Raw genomic sequence first — 18,233 nt, 5'->3', positions numbered from 1 at the left:
TTAAAGGGTTACACCAACCATAAAACTGTGTTTTACTAAGACAATGTTTTTGATTAGAGCAATCCTTACTGGCATGGGGTCCAGCCCCATCCTCGTCTGGTGAGCGGAGGTGAGGCTTGTGTGGCACGTAAGGGGGTTGGGCATGCCACCATAGGTTGTATGTAACGAGCATGCTATGTTGCTATGTTTGATGACAACAGTAGCAAATTTAGACAGATATAATATTACACAAAACAAGAGTTCCAGGCTGGCTAATGATGATGCAGTAGATGGAGTTACACCTCTGGCAGCACTGTACTTTAACTCCAGCTAAGCATGGGAAAGGTTTCCTTCCCTATATACAGAAATGCATACAGATGCTCGAACCCCTAAACAGAAACACTGAACGAACCAACCTCCATTTAGTATAATCCAGTAGAAAATCATCTTTATTATTTAATTATTAAAATTATGTAAACAAGAGCATCATGGAAAAATAGCGGGAAGAGAAAAGGAGCCTGATACATTTTGTTCCTATATATTTTATATAATTGAGAACCTTGGTTGATTCTTCTCTAAACAAGTTTGTTTTATGTCAGTGGTGCATCGCCAGGTTCTGTATTGTTTGTTCATAGATCCGTTTAAGTCTTAACACTCTTGATTTGATATTGAGTCTATTAATTTAGGTACAGTGTCCTTTTTTTTTTTTATTATTTCATTTTACAAAAATTGAGATTTTGATAAAAAAAAAAAAATGGCACTTTTATAATTTAACCTTGTTACACACTGCCAGCTGTCAATCAGACAAAATGTCCTATTATTTTATGGTTGTTTAGCTCAGTGGAGCCAACATCAAGAGGCCGGATCTATCCTATCACACATTACTGGCACTTCTGTGCCCTCTGAAGCCTTCTAGCATTTCCTATGAGAAAACATTGGATTTGCTGAGGATTAATCTCAACCAAAGAGGCAGAGTGGCACGCCAGAGACCAGCACTGCAAGGGAAAAGTAACTGAACTCTCCTTTTTACCCTTGCAGCGAGAGCCTGGCCACCTAAACAGTGATTAGGGCACCACAGTATTATTTTAATATCAGGATGCATTGTAAATATACATCAAAGAAACATGTTTTCTGCTTCTAAAACATGAAGCAAGCAATATCTTCTGTTTCAATAAAAATAGATTACTGTGATGGACATGTAGTTAAACTACATTTCTGTCTGGACATTACGAATCTCATAGCATGTTTAGTATGAAAGAGGGTGTTAATCTTGCTTTTCTGGCTCAGTCCCACAGATGTTCGTACAAAACGTCTTGTCTAAATTTACCTGGCTGTTGATTAGATACAAATCATCCATGCTTGACAACCTCACTCCTGGAAACTGAGTTGCGTATATTTAAATTGTATCTGTGAGTTGTACAATATAAGTACTATGTTTTATTTGAAAAGTGATAACAAGTACAGAAAGTTAGAATGAAAAGTATCTGAATTCCAAAGCTAAGAAGATGTATTTAACCGTTAAAGCAATACTTCAGGCTGGAAGCAGCCTCTATTTTTAAGGTACTTTTTAGATAATGTATAAATGTACAGAAATTAAATAAAAAGTAAGTATTATCTCAGTTATTGCCAAGTTCGTGCATTTGCAGTTCGCTCTGTGCAGACCCAGGAGTGGCTCTGAAGATTCGTATTCAGTTTATAGGGCCATCAATTTATCCCATAAGCCGCTGGACATCACAGGGTTTATGGGATGTGTGGTTAGGCATTTCACAATAAATCCATTCATTTTATATGATGAATTAAATTGATGCCTAAGCTGATAACAGCTGTAGTGCAGGTGCTATCAGCTTAACTGACAGCTCCGTTAACCGTTTTGTAAATGGAACTGTCAAAATTCATTGAAACCAGTCATGCTGTGAAGGAGCTTGTCAGGGGAGGTGTGGATTTGTTTAGTGCATTCTATGTGCACTTTGAGTACAAGTGTGCAACGGTACCTGCCAGTGGCATATAGGAGGCAGCATGTGAACAGTCTGTTCTCAAATTGCATGTTTTGGAAGCAGGAAAGATAGTCAAGCATAAAGATCAGAGTGACTTTGACAAGGGCCAAATAGTAATGGCTAGATAACTGGGTCACAGCTTCTCTAAATAAGTAAGTCAATAAGTAAGTAACACCCTTGTGGGGTGTTCCCGGTATGCAGTGGTTAGAACTTGCCAAACATGGTGCAAGGAAGGACAACCAGTGAACCGGCGTCAGGGTCATAGGTGCCCAAGGCTCATTAATGCATATGGGAAGTGAAGGCTAGCCCATCTGGTCAATTCACACAGAAGAGCTAGTGTAGAAAATTTAATGCTGGCCAGAATAGAAAGGTGTCAGAACACACAGTGCATTGTCACTTGCTACTTGTGCGGCTGTGTAGCTACAGACTGGTCAGAATGCGATGATGCCTGTCCACTGCCGAAAGTGCCTTGAATGGTGACATGAGTGTCAGAACTGGACCATGGTGCAATGAGTGTGCGTCATTTACCTGGAGGAAAGAAGACAGGCTGGCAGAGGTAGTCTTATGCTCTGGACAATATTCTGCTGGGAAACCTTGGGTCCTGGCATTCATGTGGATGTTACTTTTACACGTACCAACTACCTAGAGATTGTTGCAGACCATGTACATCATTCATGGCAATGGCTTTTTTCACACGATAATGCACCCTGCCACACTGCAAAAATTGTTCAGGAATGGTTTTAGGAACATAACAAAGAGTTCAAGGCATTGTTGGCTTCTAAATTCCCCAGATCTCAATCCGAATTCCCCAGATCTCAATCCGATAGAGCATCCGTAGGATGTGTTGGAACAACAAATCCGATCCATGGAGGCCCCACCTCGCAACTAACAGGACTTAAAAGATCTACTATTAATGTCTTGGTGCCAGGACCACCAAGGTCATGTTCAAAGGTGTTGGTTGGTTTTAATGTTGTGGCTAATCAGTATATATGGATAAACAAAATTAAATAGAAGGTAATGAATACCTGTTCGCTTTTTTGTCTGAGAATGCAAACATTTAAAATTCTGCCTATGTAATGCATCATGTTTTATGATATATGTGATATATGTGAATTGGAATCCAGGAATCTAAGAAGGATATATCATAAGGAAAATAAACATATTAACTGAGTATACTTGCATGTAATGGGTAACAATGGTGAATTCTAAAGATATGGCTTTGTGATAGTAAAATAAAAAGGCGTAGGAAAGATGAGTGGAAGAACACCAGGGAAACATATAAATTTATGTCCTGTAGACAGCAATTATCAGTGTTCTAAAGCCAGTTAACTTAAAACAATAACTGGTATGATACACTGAGTGCCAATAAATCTTATTTGTATATATTGTAGTTATTTGAAACACACATGAAATCTCTAGTATATTGGCACTGTGCTGCTATAACTATATCTTAAACAAGTTAATATACTTTAGAAACCAGCTATCGCTTTTTACTGCTAGAATATACCTTTCAATGCTGTATTTCCATCATGGGGAAAAAAAACTCATTATCTTTTTTAATGAGTTCAATTCAATTCTTCAAATTGCATGTTTAAAAATTATGTTCGTGCTTTTAAGGTATTTATCTTTTTTTGCCTTTTATTTTCATTTTTATGATTGAATTTTTATTTTATTTTATACTTTCATGATTAATATATCCGTGTTTATTAAGGTAATTAATTGCTTGCATTGATGGTGATCTATCAGTAGAATATATATATTATTTAAAGACGGTTTATCAGTTTAAAAAAAAACTTCGTAAAGTTATGAGTGGCTTTACTTATTCAGTTACACATTCCATAGTCTACTCTTGTAATAAAGACAAGTTGATTGCAAATTCATTTATTACATATTGCATTGTTCAGCTGAAGTTAAGGCTTAAAAAATACCTGTTTACGGCATGGCCTGTGAACTCCTGCTAAACAAAGAACAAAACTCTAAAAATAGGGGTGACCCACGATCAAGAGGCACCCAGGAAGACCCCACCACTTACCCCATGGGCAAGAAAACGACAAAAACTTAAGCCCGATCGACCCCGGCAAGGTCTGAGCATTGGAGACCTCTGGCGGCAGGCACATGGCGCCCAGGAGCCTAAGATGGTGTCCCTCCACGGCGGCTGTTCAAACTTCTCCGACGGGGCATCGGAGGAGGAGGAGGGAGACCTCACACTAGCAACGGTGCTGCAAACAGCAGTACGAGCGGCGCTCTTGCATCCGACACCCAACACGGCTTCGGTGACACTAACGGCCATCAGGGAGATCATGGCGGACCTCCAACTGAAAATCTCGCCCATGATTCGGGAGGATCTGCGGGGCCTGACAGGCCACCTCGGTGCGGTGGAAAACAAATCAAGAGACCACACGCAACAAATTAGAGAGCTGACACAAAGGGTGGAAGAGCTAACACATCAGATCACCACAATACATGAAAGCAGATTTGACACCATGGAAGACAAGAGGAGGCAGAATCAGGGCCATCTTTAAAGGCGGGCAAAAGGGACAGCTGCCCCTGGCCCAGTTACTCCTGGGGGGCCCAAGGTAGCTGCCCAGTGAGACCCCTGCTGGCATCCAAACCCTGTTGACTGCAGCACCTGATGTAATCAGGGGCCGTCAGCCGTTTAAGAGTGCTCTGGTCTGGGCCCCTTGGATGTGCCAGTGTGTGTGCACCAGTGTCTGTATCAAAGTATGTGTATCTGTGTGTCAAAGTGTGTATCTGAGTGTGTGCATGCGCTAGTGTGTGTGTATATGCCAGTGTGTTTGTGTTAGTGTGTATCTGTGTGTTAAGATGTGTGCATGTGTCCAGGTGTGTGCATGTATCAGTGTGTTTATGTGTGTATCTGCGTGTCAATGTGTATGCATATCTGTGTTAGTATGTATGTGCATACATCCAGGTAATCAAACACACCGCTGCAAACACAATTATTACATACAAACACAAACTCCAAAATTGTATACAAACACACCCTTTACTCACCAATGATTCACACAAATGTACATCTGCATCTAAAATACAACACTACATACAAACACACCCCTGCATGCAATTACAAATGTTACATACAAACACACACGTTTATTAAAACATTAAAATTATATACAAACACCAACTCAATACACAAAAGCACAACTTTTAAAATCCAACACTACATACAAAACTCACATCCCTGCATTTAAACGCAAACACTACACACAAATACACAGCTGCATTCCAATGGTAAAATTACATACAAATACACCCCTACATGCACACATATACTCTATACAAAAACATGCTTACATTCAAATTCACAATATCTATCTATCTTTTCTCCACTCTTGCGCTATGGGAGACCCCCAAAAGATTCTTGCACCACAGCCCTCTCTACATTAGTTCCATCAGTAGGTTGGGGTGGAGGCAGTGACTGCATGCCAGGGAGCTGTGTGTTGGGAGTGGGGGGGAGGGTGGGAGAGGGCATGGTACAGGGGGCCCAAGCAAATGCTTGCCCAGGGTTCAATCGATATTAAAGACGGCCCTGGGCAGAATAATCTGAAATTTATAGAGGGGTCATGGAAAGGCAGTACCACTGGAAGACATATTCCGACTCCCAAAACCAGCCAAAGCACCACCCGCAGCCTCAGGAGACCTGGTGATGCAATTTCAAAGTCACAAGGACAAAGCAGCGGTGCTGGCCGTCGTCAGAGGGCAATCACCCTACAGCTTCGAAGGGATGTCCATAACCTTCATTGCGGATCTATCTGGAGGGACCCTTGCCTGGTGCCGGTCAATCCGACCACTCACCTCCCTCCTACGCACGAAGACCATCAGCTACCGCTGGAGCCAGGCTCGCTCGCTGCTGATCCAACACGGAGACACCACCATCACCATACGAGACCTGCCAGATGCGAAAAAACACCTACAGACACTGGGCTTGCCCCCGGACTTGCTGGGCTTGGCAAATCCTCATGGCTGGGACCCCGCGGCCACTGTGACTTTGTGCCCAGGGACACCGCTTCGACCTCTCGGGCCAGAGCCATGACCTGACTCTAATATGGACCAGACCCAATAGTGTGAGGCTGACACCTTGATAACACCCACCCAGTGTAGCCACTATATCTTCGCACTTATTAGGCTATCCATATTCAGACAAAAAGACCTATGCCCATACCCGACTGACACACACCCGACGTTCACCTCCTCCCCTCCCCCCTCCACGCCTCAGGGTAACCCAGGTGAAACTCGCACAGCCCGACCACCACCAACTAGCGCAGCCTGAAGGAGGGCTCAGATCAGCACCAACTTCCCGCTAAGCACAACCCCTGTCCATCAGGGAACTGCAGGGCCTGGGCCCCTCAGCCATCATAGGACAGGGACCACACGGATGACCACACAACATGACCACCTTAACAGTGACTCTTCCATCCGTGCCCACTTACACACGACATGCCGCTCTCCACCCTGCACCTGTTGGGAACACACAGGAGGGCAATATAGTAACCCACGGGAGACCATAGACAGCGGCCACACCGGTGGCTGGAGGGTTTGCGACCCACTGCAATCTAACGCAGATACCTGAGTTCACCCAGCCTCGAGCGCTCAGCCAAATAGTTAGCCTATATGAACTTAAATCAATAGTTAGCCCCCTCAACGAGTCAAGCTCCCTATACTGGTACTACATGACTGCCCACTCTACCTTATATAAAAAAGTGCAATGTTTATTATGCCTAACCACTAGTGATCTCCCCAACGGTTCGCTGGCGAATAGTTCCTGGCGAACATAGCATGTTCGCGTTCGCCGCAGACGGCGAACATATGCGATGTTCGGTCCGCCCCCTATTCGTCATCATTGAGTAAACTTTGACCCTGTACCTCACAGTCAGCAGACACATTCCAGCCAAGCAGACCCTCCCTCCCAAACCCTCCCACCTCCTAGACAGCATACAATTTAGATTAATTCTGAAGCTGCATTCATTTTTTTTTGTTTTTTTTGTTTGTGTTTATTATACATTATCCCCCATAGCCGGTAACCTGTGTTTATTATACATTATCCCCCCACAACCAGTAACCTGTGTTTATTATACATTATCCCTCCCATAGCCAGTAACCTGTGCTTATGATACATTATCCCTCCATAGCCAGTAACCTGTGTTTATTATACATTATCCCCCCATAGCCAGTAACCTGTGTTTATTATACATTATCCCCCCCATAGCCAGTAACCTGTGTTTATTATACATTACCCCCCCATAGCCAGTAACCTGTGCTTATTATACATTACCCCTCCCATAGCCAGTAACCTGTGTTTATTATACATTATCCTCCCTATAGCCAGTAACCTGTGTTTATTATACATTATCCCCCCACAACCAGTAACCTGTGTTTATTATACATTATCCCTCCCATAGCCAGTAACCTGTGCTTATGATACATTATCCCTCCATAGCCAGTAACCTGTGCTTATTATACATTACCCCTCCCATAGCCAGTAACCTGTGTTTATTATACATTATCCTCCCTATAGCCAGTAACCTGTGTTTATTATACATTATCCTCCCCATAGCCAGTAACCTGTGTTTATTATACATTATCCCCCCATAGTCAGTAACCTGTGTTTATTATACATTATCCTCCCATAGCCAGTAACCTGTGTTTATTATACATTATCCCCCCACAACCAGTAACCTGTGTTTGTTATACATTATCCCCCCACAACCAGTAACCTGTGTTTATTATACATTATCCATCCATAGCCAGTAACCTGTGTTTATTATACAGTATCCCTCCCATAGCCAGTAACCTGTGTTTATTATACATTATCCTCCCCATAGCCAGTAACCTGTGTTTATTATACATTATCCTCCCTATAGCCAGTAACCTGTGTTTATTATACATTATCCCCCCACAACCAGTAACCTGTGTTTATTATACATTATCCCCCCACAACCAGTAACCTGTGTTTATTATACATTATCCCCCCACAACCAGTAACCTGTGTTTGTTATACATTATCCCCCCCATAGCCAGTAACCTGTGTTTATTATACATTATCCTCCCCATAGCCAGTAACCTGTGTTTATTATACATTATCCTCCCCATAGCCAGTAACCTGTGTTTATTATACATTATCCTCCCCATAGCCAGTAACCTGTGTTTATTATACATTATCCTCCCCATAGCCAGTAACCTGTGTTTATTATACATTATCCCCCATAGTCATTTATCGTTGGACCTAGGCAGCATGATGTCTTAGGCCGGCCCAGAGAGTGAGTGAGTGAGTGAGTGAATAATATAATATATATGTTCAGAAACATATTAGTAATATATGTAAATCGGGTTCATGCAAAGAGGGTGAAAAGGTATTAAAGAAAAACACACTTATTGCATCAAACTTACAAAGCCAAACTTTTAAAAGCTTTCCTCATTTCTTTCTCGGGATGAGGAATATATCGGTTGTAGACTGAGGATTTCCATCTGCCCAATCTTTTAATAATATGCACTGGAGTGTCAGTGTTGAAGGAGACCGAAGCTGCCCCTATTCTAAATGAAAGACCCGAGACATGGATACAACCCAATCTTACGAGTAGTGTTCTGATGTAGAAGATGAATTTAGCCGTAGTCAGAGGGATTCAGTGAGAGTAGTGGGGAAATGTGTGTGGCATGACTGAGTGTGGGTAAGTAAGAGTCAAGTCTTTTAACTGGGCACTAGTTCTAGGTGGGATAAAGTGGCATAGCGGATGGATGAGTAGTTTGGTTCGTTTTAGAGGTTTGTAGAGAAAGTATATAGTGATCATGATTTTTAGCGATATCCAATATTTGTAAGGTGGTCCCAGTGCCACCACTCATATCTGGTGTCACAATAGCTTGCATGTAAAAAAAAAAAAACTTTTTTGACTTTAATATAATAGCAGTCAGTTTCCTTCACACGTGTGCGTTTCAGGGCCTGCCAGGGCACAGTGTCACACCAGTGCAACTCATATCTGGTGTAACAGTAGTGTACATTTAAAAAAAAAAAAAATACAGGGGGCTTGTTGTCACCTTTCGGGGACCCTTGGTGTTGTATGTGGCTGGGTGGAGGAAGAGACCTTCAATGACATCAGTGAGGACAAGGAACGGGACATGGCTAGCTTGGTATCCAACCTTGTGCAAATGGGGAGTTTGCGGTTGTGCAAATGGACTGTTTGCGGTGCGTTAAACGGGGAGTGTGGTCTGTCACTGTGAAGCGGGCGTAACCCTTACACTACCTGATCGATACAACATCATACCTGATGTTTTAAAGCACGTTATTCCAAACAATTTAGGAATGTTAGGTGATTTATGCCCTTTATGGATTAAAACCAGACTCTGCATCAACTATGTAATTTTCCATGGGAGTTTTGCCATGGATCCCCCTCCGGCATGCCACAGTCCAGGTGTTGGTCCCCTTGAAACAACTTTTCCATCACTATTGTGGCCAGAAAGAGTCCCTGTGGGTTTTAAAATTCGCCTGCCCATTGAAGTCTATGGCGGTTCGCCCGGTTCGCGAACATTTGCCGAAATTCGCGTTCGCTGTTCGCGAACGGAAAATTTTATGTTCGCACATCACTACTAACCACTGTTCTTACATGTTACAAGAATTTATAAAAAAAAAAAATACCTGTTTACTTATCAGTTTGGATATTAATTCAGATTCTCCTGGTGTCTCAGTCTGAACAAACGGTTAATGAGAATCCTGCTGGTGGCACTGTATTGGAATGCTAACAGGTCATCAGTTAAAAGCATCCTTTTAAACACTTTCTGATTGTATCAATATGGACCATCAATCTGTCAAGGTTATTCTCTAAAGTATAAATTGTTCTAGAGTCCAAGTGAATTCAAAGATTATTTACAATTTTAGGTTAAAGTAGCTGAGCTGAAAAAAATGACTGACTTTTTCCACTGCGGTAATTTTAACCCACAATTTTAGATTTACTTTTACTTTTTGGCAATTCAAACTTTGGTGAAAAATCCTGCAGGTCAACTATTTATGTTTTAATTTTAATTCCGTAAAATCAATATTTCATTGGATGAGATAGGAATAGGGTGCAGTTAGCTACAACTGAATGAAACACAATAGGCGTAAGGGGAACACAAATAGGAATTTGAGCCAATCTGAGCCAAGAATCCAACCCTTATTCCAGTAGATCACAACTAATAATAAAAAAAAAATGAGACTCCAGCACTTGGAGTCAGAGGTGTAATAGTGGTTTATTCTGCCATCCAATAGGGTAGGCCAGGAATCAGCTTAAAAAAAAGACATGTTTCATGTCATAACATTGCCAACCCTGTTAGATGGCTGAATAAACCTCCATTGCATCATTGAAGCTGAGTGCCAGAGTCCTATTTTCTTTTTTATTGTCTACAATGGAAGCCATTCCCTCTATAGAAAAATAAATAGTATTTGGTTTTGCCTTTTCATCTGTGTTAGCGCCTGTTATTACCACCAAGTGTGATGTAAACATAAAAGACACAGCAGCAGCTGTTATCACAAGTTGGGTGGTGGAGGTGATAGTGAGGTTAGGCAACTGGCTTAAATATAGGTCAATCTATCTGAGATGTTAATGCAGATCAGCCTGGCTCCTAATGACTGCTTCAGATGATGGAAAGCAGATACAGGCTTGTCCAATTCCTTTATGTATACAACTCATATACCCCTTAGTAAACTGGAAACCTCATTCTTCAATGTGGGATGATGATTGCTTTAATGTTATTGCAGACAAAGGTAATTTGCTATGCATTCTCTTCTGGAGGCAAACACTGAAACTGTGGGGTTGCTTTGTTACCAGACTGATCTACTTCCTTTCAAGATTTGTATTTTTCAAACTTTTTTGTTGTTGGATGAGGGACATTTAAACTTTTTAAGGGTTGCCATGTTAGCTATTAACTAGTATCTGCTGTCTAAAATACTTGGTTGCATTGAACAGTCAATACAAGTAATGGCTAATAAATTCAAGAAAAATCTCAATTATTCCAAAGTGTATCATGTTGTAGCCCATGATAATGGGCTAAATAATTTATTTTGCCTGTTTTAAGCCAAATCATTACAAAAAAAAAAAAAATTCCCCTAAAATAAAGTAAATCTAAAGCACTGAGCTAGCCTGAAAGAAATACATGTGACATTTGGAAGCCATATTATGTCACACATTTACCAAAAAGCATGTCTGTTTTTTTGTGTTTTTTTTTTTTTTTAAACAAGCTTGCAATAGCATGTTAGAATAATGTCTGCTAATATTGCTAGGAGTTGTGATGCATTAGGCAGACTAGTTATTACATTGATTTAGGCAAGTCAAAAGAATGTTCTCATTTGCCGAGATAATTCAAATGTAAGGGGAACAAGTATCCCAATGAGCTCTATCCCTGTGAACATTTACAATAAAGGCATATCTCAATAATATTATTATATATAAAGCACCCTCAAATTCCGCAGTGCTGTACAATAGCTGGCCTAACAAAACAAGTAGTTACAAGACAAGTTGGACGTTCAGGAACAACAGACAGTGTTGAAGCCCCTGCTCATGCAAGCTTACATTGATATGTTGTCTATATAATTGGGGATGAAAATGTTATGACTATTGGGGCTATAGTTTCTCTCCTTCTAATATCCTCTCAAACATCTGGGGTGATTGCGTAATTGAACTACAATACTGCACAAGGTGCTAGTAAGGACAACTTAATAGTCGCTAGAAGTCTCTGTCCAACTTGCCAACTTAGACAATGAATGTTGGGAAATGAGTGAATGGACTTTTAAATTGGCTTAGATAAATACTCTTCACCATCGATACCTACACAAGAAAAATTATTCATACAAGGTTGACACTTTTATACATTTTTCATAATCTCTTTTGTGTATTTCTTTTAAGTTGTCAATTAATATAACATTGATAATACAATTTTTGCATATTAGATTTGTACCCTACCTCTTACATTGTAAAGGTTTTTTTTGTTTTTTTTTCATTGAAGGATTTGACTAGACGATGCCCAGCACTAGGTAGTTGGTGCTGGGCAAAAAAAAAAAAAAAGGCCAATAGTAATTAGATGCAGAAGTCAGAAGCTTTTAGAGGTTAGGGAAGGAATTTATTAAAAAGTAAACATTTTTACTATTTTTTTTGTTGTTGATGCACTAAGTAAAAACACAAAAAATTAATGCATTTTATAATTGAGAATTTCCCTTTATGCGTGCCCCCAAATTACATTTGCACTTAATGATTACTTTTCATATAATTCTAATGAAGCACATTAGTATGTGCAATTTTCAACACTCCAGCTTATCAGCCAGGTAGCTAGTTTTGGTTTTTTTTATTCTGGCTGCTATCAAACAACAGTTCATGAAACAAATTGCTTGTCAGAGCTACAGCTGACATGATTAACTTGAAAATGAAGACTGTCTTAACTGACCTCTTTAAACATGACCCTTGCCTTTTACGTGTTTATAAACACTACTAAGTATCGGAGTGGTAGGTCTTTTTGATGTATTTCTATAGAGAAAATGTAGATTTTAGGTAAAAAGATAAACATTTTGAACCACATATCTCTTTTCTAATCTAATATCATTTATACACCATCTCCTGTATGTCAATGTGTTGTCCCAACTATTAATATCAACATTTCTCCCCTGGCCTTGTCATAGAGTTGGAATAACTTGGCCAATTTAATATGTGGATACTACAGAATGCTAAATTTGCGGCATTATGTTGCAGATGCCACTAAGCAGTATAGGTGATCAGTACCCACTATAGTGCATCTTCTATGCCCTCTGAATTGGGAGTTTGTTTGATTCAAGATGTGTGTTTTTTGTTGTCAGGCCAAAGCTCTATATAATGTCTTAAATCATAATCTGTGTGTAGTCACAGATGTGTAATCAATATACAGATCTAAAGAATAGAATGAAAAAAATATACCAGTTATTATTTTGGGATCGTTACAGAGAGAGTGTGGGAAAAGAAGACTACGATGAACATGCAATAGCCTTCCTGTTCTCACAGGGCATAAAATAGAGACCTCTATTCAGCAGGGGTTAATTCTAGATATGTGTTTCCACTTAACCTCCCCTGGTGAGAGAAAACAATTCCAGTTGTTAAAGCATTAACAGACCCCATGCAGCTATCAACCCTGTCTTAATCTCATCAGTACCTTGATTCATGAGTAAATTCCTTTAACATGTAGCAAGACGTGGAACAAAGGGAATAAATATTGAGTGTATTTAATTAAGAATACAGGTATACTTATTTTGTTTTCCATCCATGTAAAAGCTGAAAACTAGATTATTAGATAACTGAAACATTTACATATATAAATATTATTAATATCACGCATATGTTCCTTTTGTACTACCTTAAATGCCCTTGTTATTTTGAGACATTCTAGGGATCCAGTCCCCATTAAAAAATGTACTTCCCTTTTATTCAGATTCCCATATGAAAAAAACTCAACATTTCTGTCCTGTTTTTGTATTGATAACTTGCAGTTCACTGGAATTGTCTTGCAATGGTATCCATAAAAGTTATTTTATATGGCTCAATCACTTTATTGTTACTGCTATAACAGTAGCTGTTCTGTAACACTGCTCAACTTAATGGAGGGACAGTGCACAGTGGCTTTGATGTTTATTGTGTATTGACAATGTATTGTTCATGCACTGTTAAGTTACTATTGTTACTCAAAACTGTAAATACACTGTAAAAGTGTCATAGATTCCTCATGTTTGAGATTAGAATGGAATTTGTAGGCAGTTGCCAAATATATGCTTTGCACTTCATTAGCTGTGGATTTAGAGTTGCTCCATTCTCCGGAAGATAACTGTTAAATCTAGAATTAATGTTTTTTTGTTTTTTTTTAATTATATTGTTATTTTTAAATGACACTGTAGGCACCAAGGCTACTTCATCTCATTGGAGTGGTCTGGTTGCAGTGTCCAAGTCTCCCTTAGTCCTGTAAAACATTGCGAACTTTGAGAAACTGCAATGTTTACATTTGAGTATTAAGACTGGCTCTAGTGTCTGTCTACCAGACAGCCACCAGAGGCGCTTCCTGGAGTTTCATTGAGTTTGACTCAGTGAAACGACATTGGACAAGGAGGCAAGGCTCACTTATGGGGAAGGCCTAATACATGTGTGTCATGGGCTTTGTATGCTCATTATGTCCCCCCATAGGATGACGTTGGAGGAGATGGACCTCGGCGCTGTCAGGTGAGTGAATAAAGCCCTTTACATTGCTTGCAGGCGTGGGGGCTGAGGAACTCATTAGTGTTAGGAATATATCTTTGTATTCCTTACACAAAGTGTTCATATTACTTAATTTATAATCCATGTATTATAACAATCACTACTCATTGTCCACTGTCGTTGTCTTCCCCCAATTCTTTGATAGATTCTGAGTCAAAACCATGCACATGTGTGGTTGGTGGTCCAGACAAATGCTGTTCACATGACAGCTATATTAAAAAAACTCTATGAATCAACAGGCAGATATCAAGCATGATACAGCTGCTATTTGCTCAGTTAGATGTTCCATTCACCAGTTCTGATGAGTTAAAATGCTGACTAGGGTCGCACTTTTACCTTATATGGAATTTTATGGACTAAGATCAAATCCCACAGACCAGAATCGCAGGCTCCTATCAGTGAAGCCATTTCTTGATATGGTAATGTCTCTTTGTTGCTGTGTTTGCTTGTGAATGAGCAACAGTAATGTCTACTTTAACAGAGATTATTTGTATCCAATAGTTTGTTTGCGTATTTTTAATCTATCTAAAGAATTACAATTGACAGTCAAATCCAACATGTAGGGTCCCTTCAATTGTTCTTTTTTTTTTTTTTTTTTTTATTCTTTATTTTTGATGTGCAGGAGATGACAGTTATGCTTGCAATGCCACTATAGCAATTATAAGCATTTCAAAAACACAGGTACATGGCATATGTAGATCAGTTGCACATTTTTTTTAAATATAATGAACAAGAGTAATAAAGATAGGCTTCATAGTCAGGTCTGCTGTTTATAGCTAAACAAGATATAAGTAGATTATGTATGTGAGTAGTCAGGCTTGGCTTCATGGCTAGTGTGAGTAACCCCCTAGGCTGTTTACTCTGAATAAACGCTACGTTATGCATGTTTTATCAGGATTCCTAGCGACTACATCGTTAGAGTTTGTATTAAAAGCAGTGTGAGATGTCTTAGAAAAACTTCAATGGAACACAAAACATGGAACAGAAAATACTTTACGCCTTATTGTCTAACATGTTGGTGTCAGGATAAGGGTGGCGTGTTCAGCTAGTCCAGCGTCAGCCGATGCCCAGGCTTGGGGGGAATGAGGGCTGTCCATGGGTTGTGCCATGTGGGAGCTAGGCTTGAATTCCCTCCAACTCTGGGTCGTGGTGAAGAGCAGCATCGCAGGGTTAGAGGCTCGGGTCCCCTCTCTCGAGGCCAAGTCTCTTTGATGCAAGGGACGGCTGGTGTTCCTGTTGTAGCGTTGCCGCCAGCGGCGGTGGATTCTCAGCCTCCGCAGCAGATGTCGGAGTAGTATGCCCCTGGTGGTCTTGGGCCTTGTCTGGTCCGTTTGCGCTGAGTCAGGCATTTGATGTGGGAGTTCGCCTTGAGGGGGCCTGCTCACCTCCCGCTTTGCTCTGCTGCGCGCTTGGTTCTGACGCGGTGTCTCCATGGCGCGGGCCTCTAACTTTGCCCAAAAGTTGGCAAAGAGCCTGTCTACATTGTAGAGCAAACGTTCAAACGTGCTCTGGAGGGACATCGCAATTTGCTCTGTGTCAGGAGCTTGTGTGTCCGGATTGTCCGCCATTTTGAGTTTGGCAGTTGCTGCTTGATCGCTTGATCTCGTCGCTTGATGGCTTGTTGTAGCCGGCTTGTTGGTGCTGGGTATGTCAGGGGGGGGACCGGGATGACCCCCACCGGTCCAGGGGGGGGGGAGGGGGGACAGCTTGGAACTATTTGCACTCCGCCAGGTATAGGGCTCGGAGAGCGGCCGCCTCTCCTCTGCCCGCGTTTGTGTAGGCCGCAAGCCTGAATTACTGCTGTCCAGTGCCAAAACGGCAGGATTTTGGCATCCCTGGATGCACCGTCGTTCCCTTATCTGGGAAGTCGTCGGTGGCTGGTCGATTTGGCGATTGGCCCCGGTATTTCCGTCATTTATTAGTCCCAGGCTGTGGAGCTCAGCCGATGCACGTCTGATCAGCTCTGCTTCCAGGCTCCGCCCCCCCCTTCAATTGTTCTTCACCGATAGATTATAAAGACAGTTAAGGGGTCAGGGTTCCATTAATTACTTTATAATATATAATAACAATAACAACAATAACTAAGTTATTTAGTGCCATTTTCCCCAGTAACAAGATTTCAAAGGACTTGAACCCAACCTGGCATACGTTAAATAGATTTTATTGTTGCCCACACATATTTATCACTCACAAAGTTAAAAATAATAACTATAATACTTTGCCAGTTCAAAATAGCAGTTTGTAACTAAAATAAAAGATAAGATGAAATGTTAGCATGAGGTGCAGGAGCATTGGCAAATGTAAGCAGATTGAAGGGTGGATAGCTGCACCTGCTTACACTATGCCTGGCTCAGCCTCATATAAGAAACTTTATACTGCAGTATACAGAGGTGCAAAGACTGTTAGATTCAATACATTTATTAGCAGGTGCATGTAGACCAAAAAAATTTATTAAAAACTACAAGTATCTTCTTAAACTGAAACAAGCTTAATTTGTAGAATTAACCATTTCTTTGTTACTGTCAAAGGAGAGACAGGTTAATGTCCATTCCTCTGAGATATCGAAAGTTAATGGTCACATAGTTGCTGGCTGTCTGGATCTCAAATCTCCGAACATGTGCTAAAGTGATTTTACGTAGGCTGCGTTTGTTCCGCCCTGGATTTAAAAAAACAAAACATTTTGGTTCAAGAACTGATGAGAAAATGTTCTAAATCCTTTTTGAAGTTATATATTATTTGCATCCTTTCATAGAAATGTAAAATGCATTCATCCGACATGGACACTGGAAAGCTAAAATATGCAGTAAGGTTTTAGTTCACTGTTTAGTGAATAAAGGTCTCTATTAAATCTTAGGATAAACTCTTAAAATAATTTAATATTTTGTAAAATATTTTTATATATGGTACATTTTTGATACTTTGTTTTAAATGTTTAACCAAAAATATTAATCATTAAATCAAGGGCAAAATTGTTTATTAATTAATCAAGGTATTTTTTGTAATGACCATGGTCTGTTTTTCTAGCTCAGACATTTGACCTAAAAGTTAAAATTTCTTGGTCCATTCCTTACAACTCCCAGTTTGTTAATCTTCGAAACAATTGCCTGTTCTTTAGACTTGTACAAATGCATATTTACCATTAGATGTTTATAACACCTTCATTTGCTGATTGTGATTGCCCTGTGAAAAAGAAGGCTCATCAAACTTGTATTACATTAATAAATCCAGTGTGGTCTAGAAATTTTGCGTTTTGTTTTATTTTAATATTTATTAAATAATTTTTTTAATTATTTTTATTATATGATATTTTAATATATTTTATTATAAACATATTTAGCAGCGTATTATTATTGAACCTTGACAAAGTCTTAAATAACATGTTTTTTCTTTTTTTATTTGTTTTTCTTTACAGAAATTGAAATCCTACATACCGAGATTTAGAGAAGTAAGAGACACATCTGTAAAATGTCTTTGTCCACCTGGTAAGATACTCCACAGAATTTTTTTTTGTTTGTTTCATTTGGATCCTTTAAACATAAAATACTAAACCATCAACAAATCAACCAGTTTATTCATTTCTACTGATATATACAAATTTGAAAATATTTGATCCTGCCATCTTTCATATCAATACCCACAGTAGGTTTGTCAAAGGGAAAATCAACTTTAAAATAAAAAAAACAAAAAACAGACACCATTTTAATCATGTTAATACATGTACGTGATCTTCTTTTTTGTTATTAGTTAGCTCTGTAGTTTATTTCCCATATTCACAAGAGTGATGTAATCTCTGTGAATTATGGCCTATGGACAAGATTTAGAATACCCTGGAAAAATACGTTTCAAAGAATTGGTTTATGCCATCATATGGTAGTAGAAAGAATCCTCCCATGTCTCTACACTAGTTCAGCTTCAGCTTATGATATTTAATAGATGGTTGGCATCGCTTTCTATGAGTGGCTGTTTAAAACTCTAATTCAATGAGCAGCAAGGAAACTCCTTCCTTTAG

General features: G+C 39.8%; 1 protein-coding gene across 1 annotated transcript in view; it reads left to right on the top strand.

Moving 5' to 3' along the window:
- Positions 1-18,233, top strand: part of LOC134574758 (collagen alpha-1(XIII) chain-like) — a 103,786-nt gene that overhangs the window by 25,007 nt on the left and 60,546 nt on the right. The window contains exon 2 of the mRNA XM_063433849.1: positions 17,637-17,706. Coding sequence (XP_063289919.1) covers positions 17,637-17,706 — 70 coding nt within the window. The remainder of the gene's footprint in view (positions 1-17,636; positions 17,707-18,233) is intronic.

This window comes from Pelobates fuscus, chromosome 10 (assembly GCF_036172605.1).
Source record: "Pelobates fuscus isolate aPelFus1 chromosome 10, aPelFus1.pri, whole genome shotgun sequence".
Taxonomy (NCBI): domain Eukaryota; kingdom Metazoa; phylum Chordata; class Amphibia; order Anura; family Pelobatidae; genus Pelobates; species Pelobates fuscus.
This window is presented reverse-complemented; position numbering and strand designations above follow the sequence as displayed.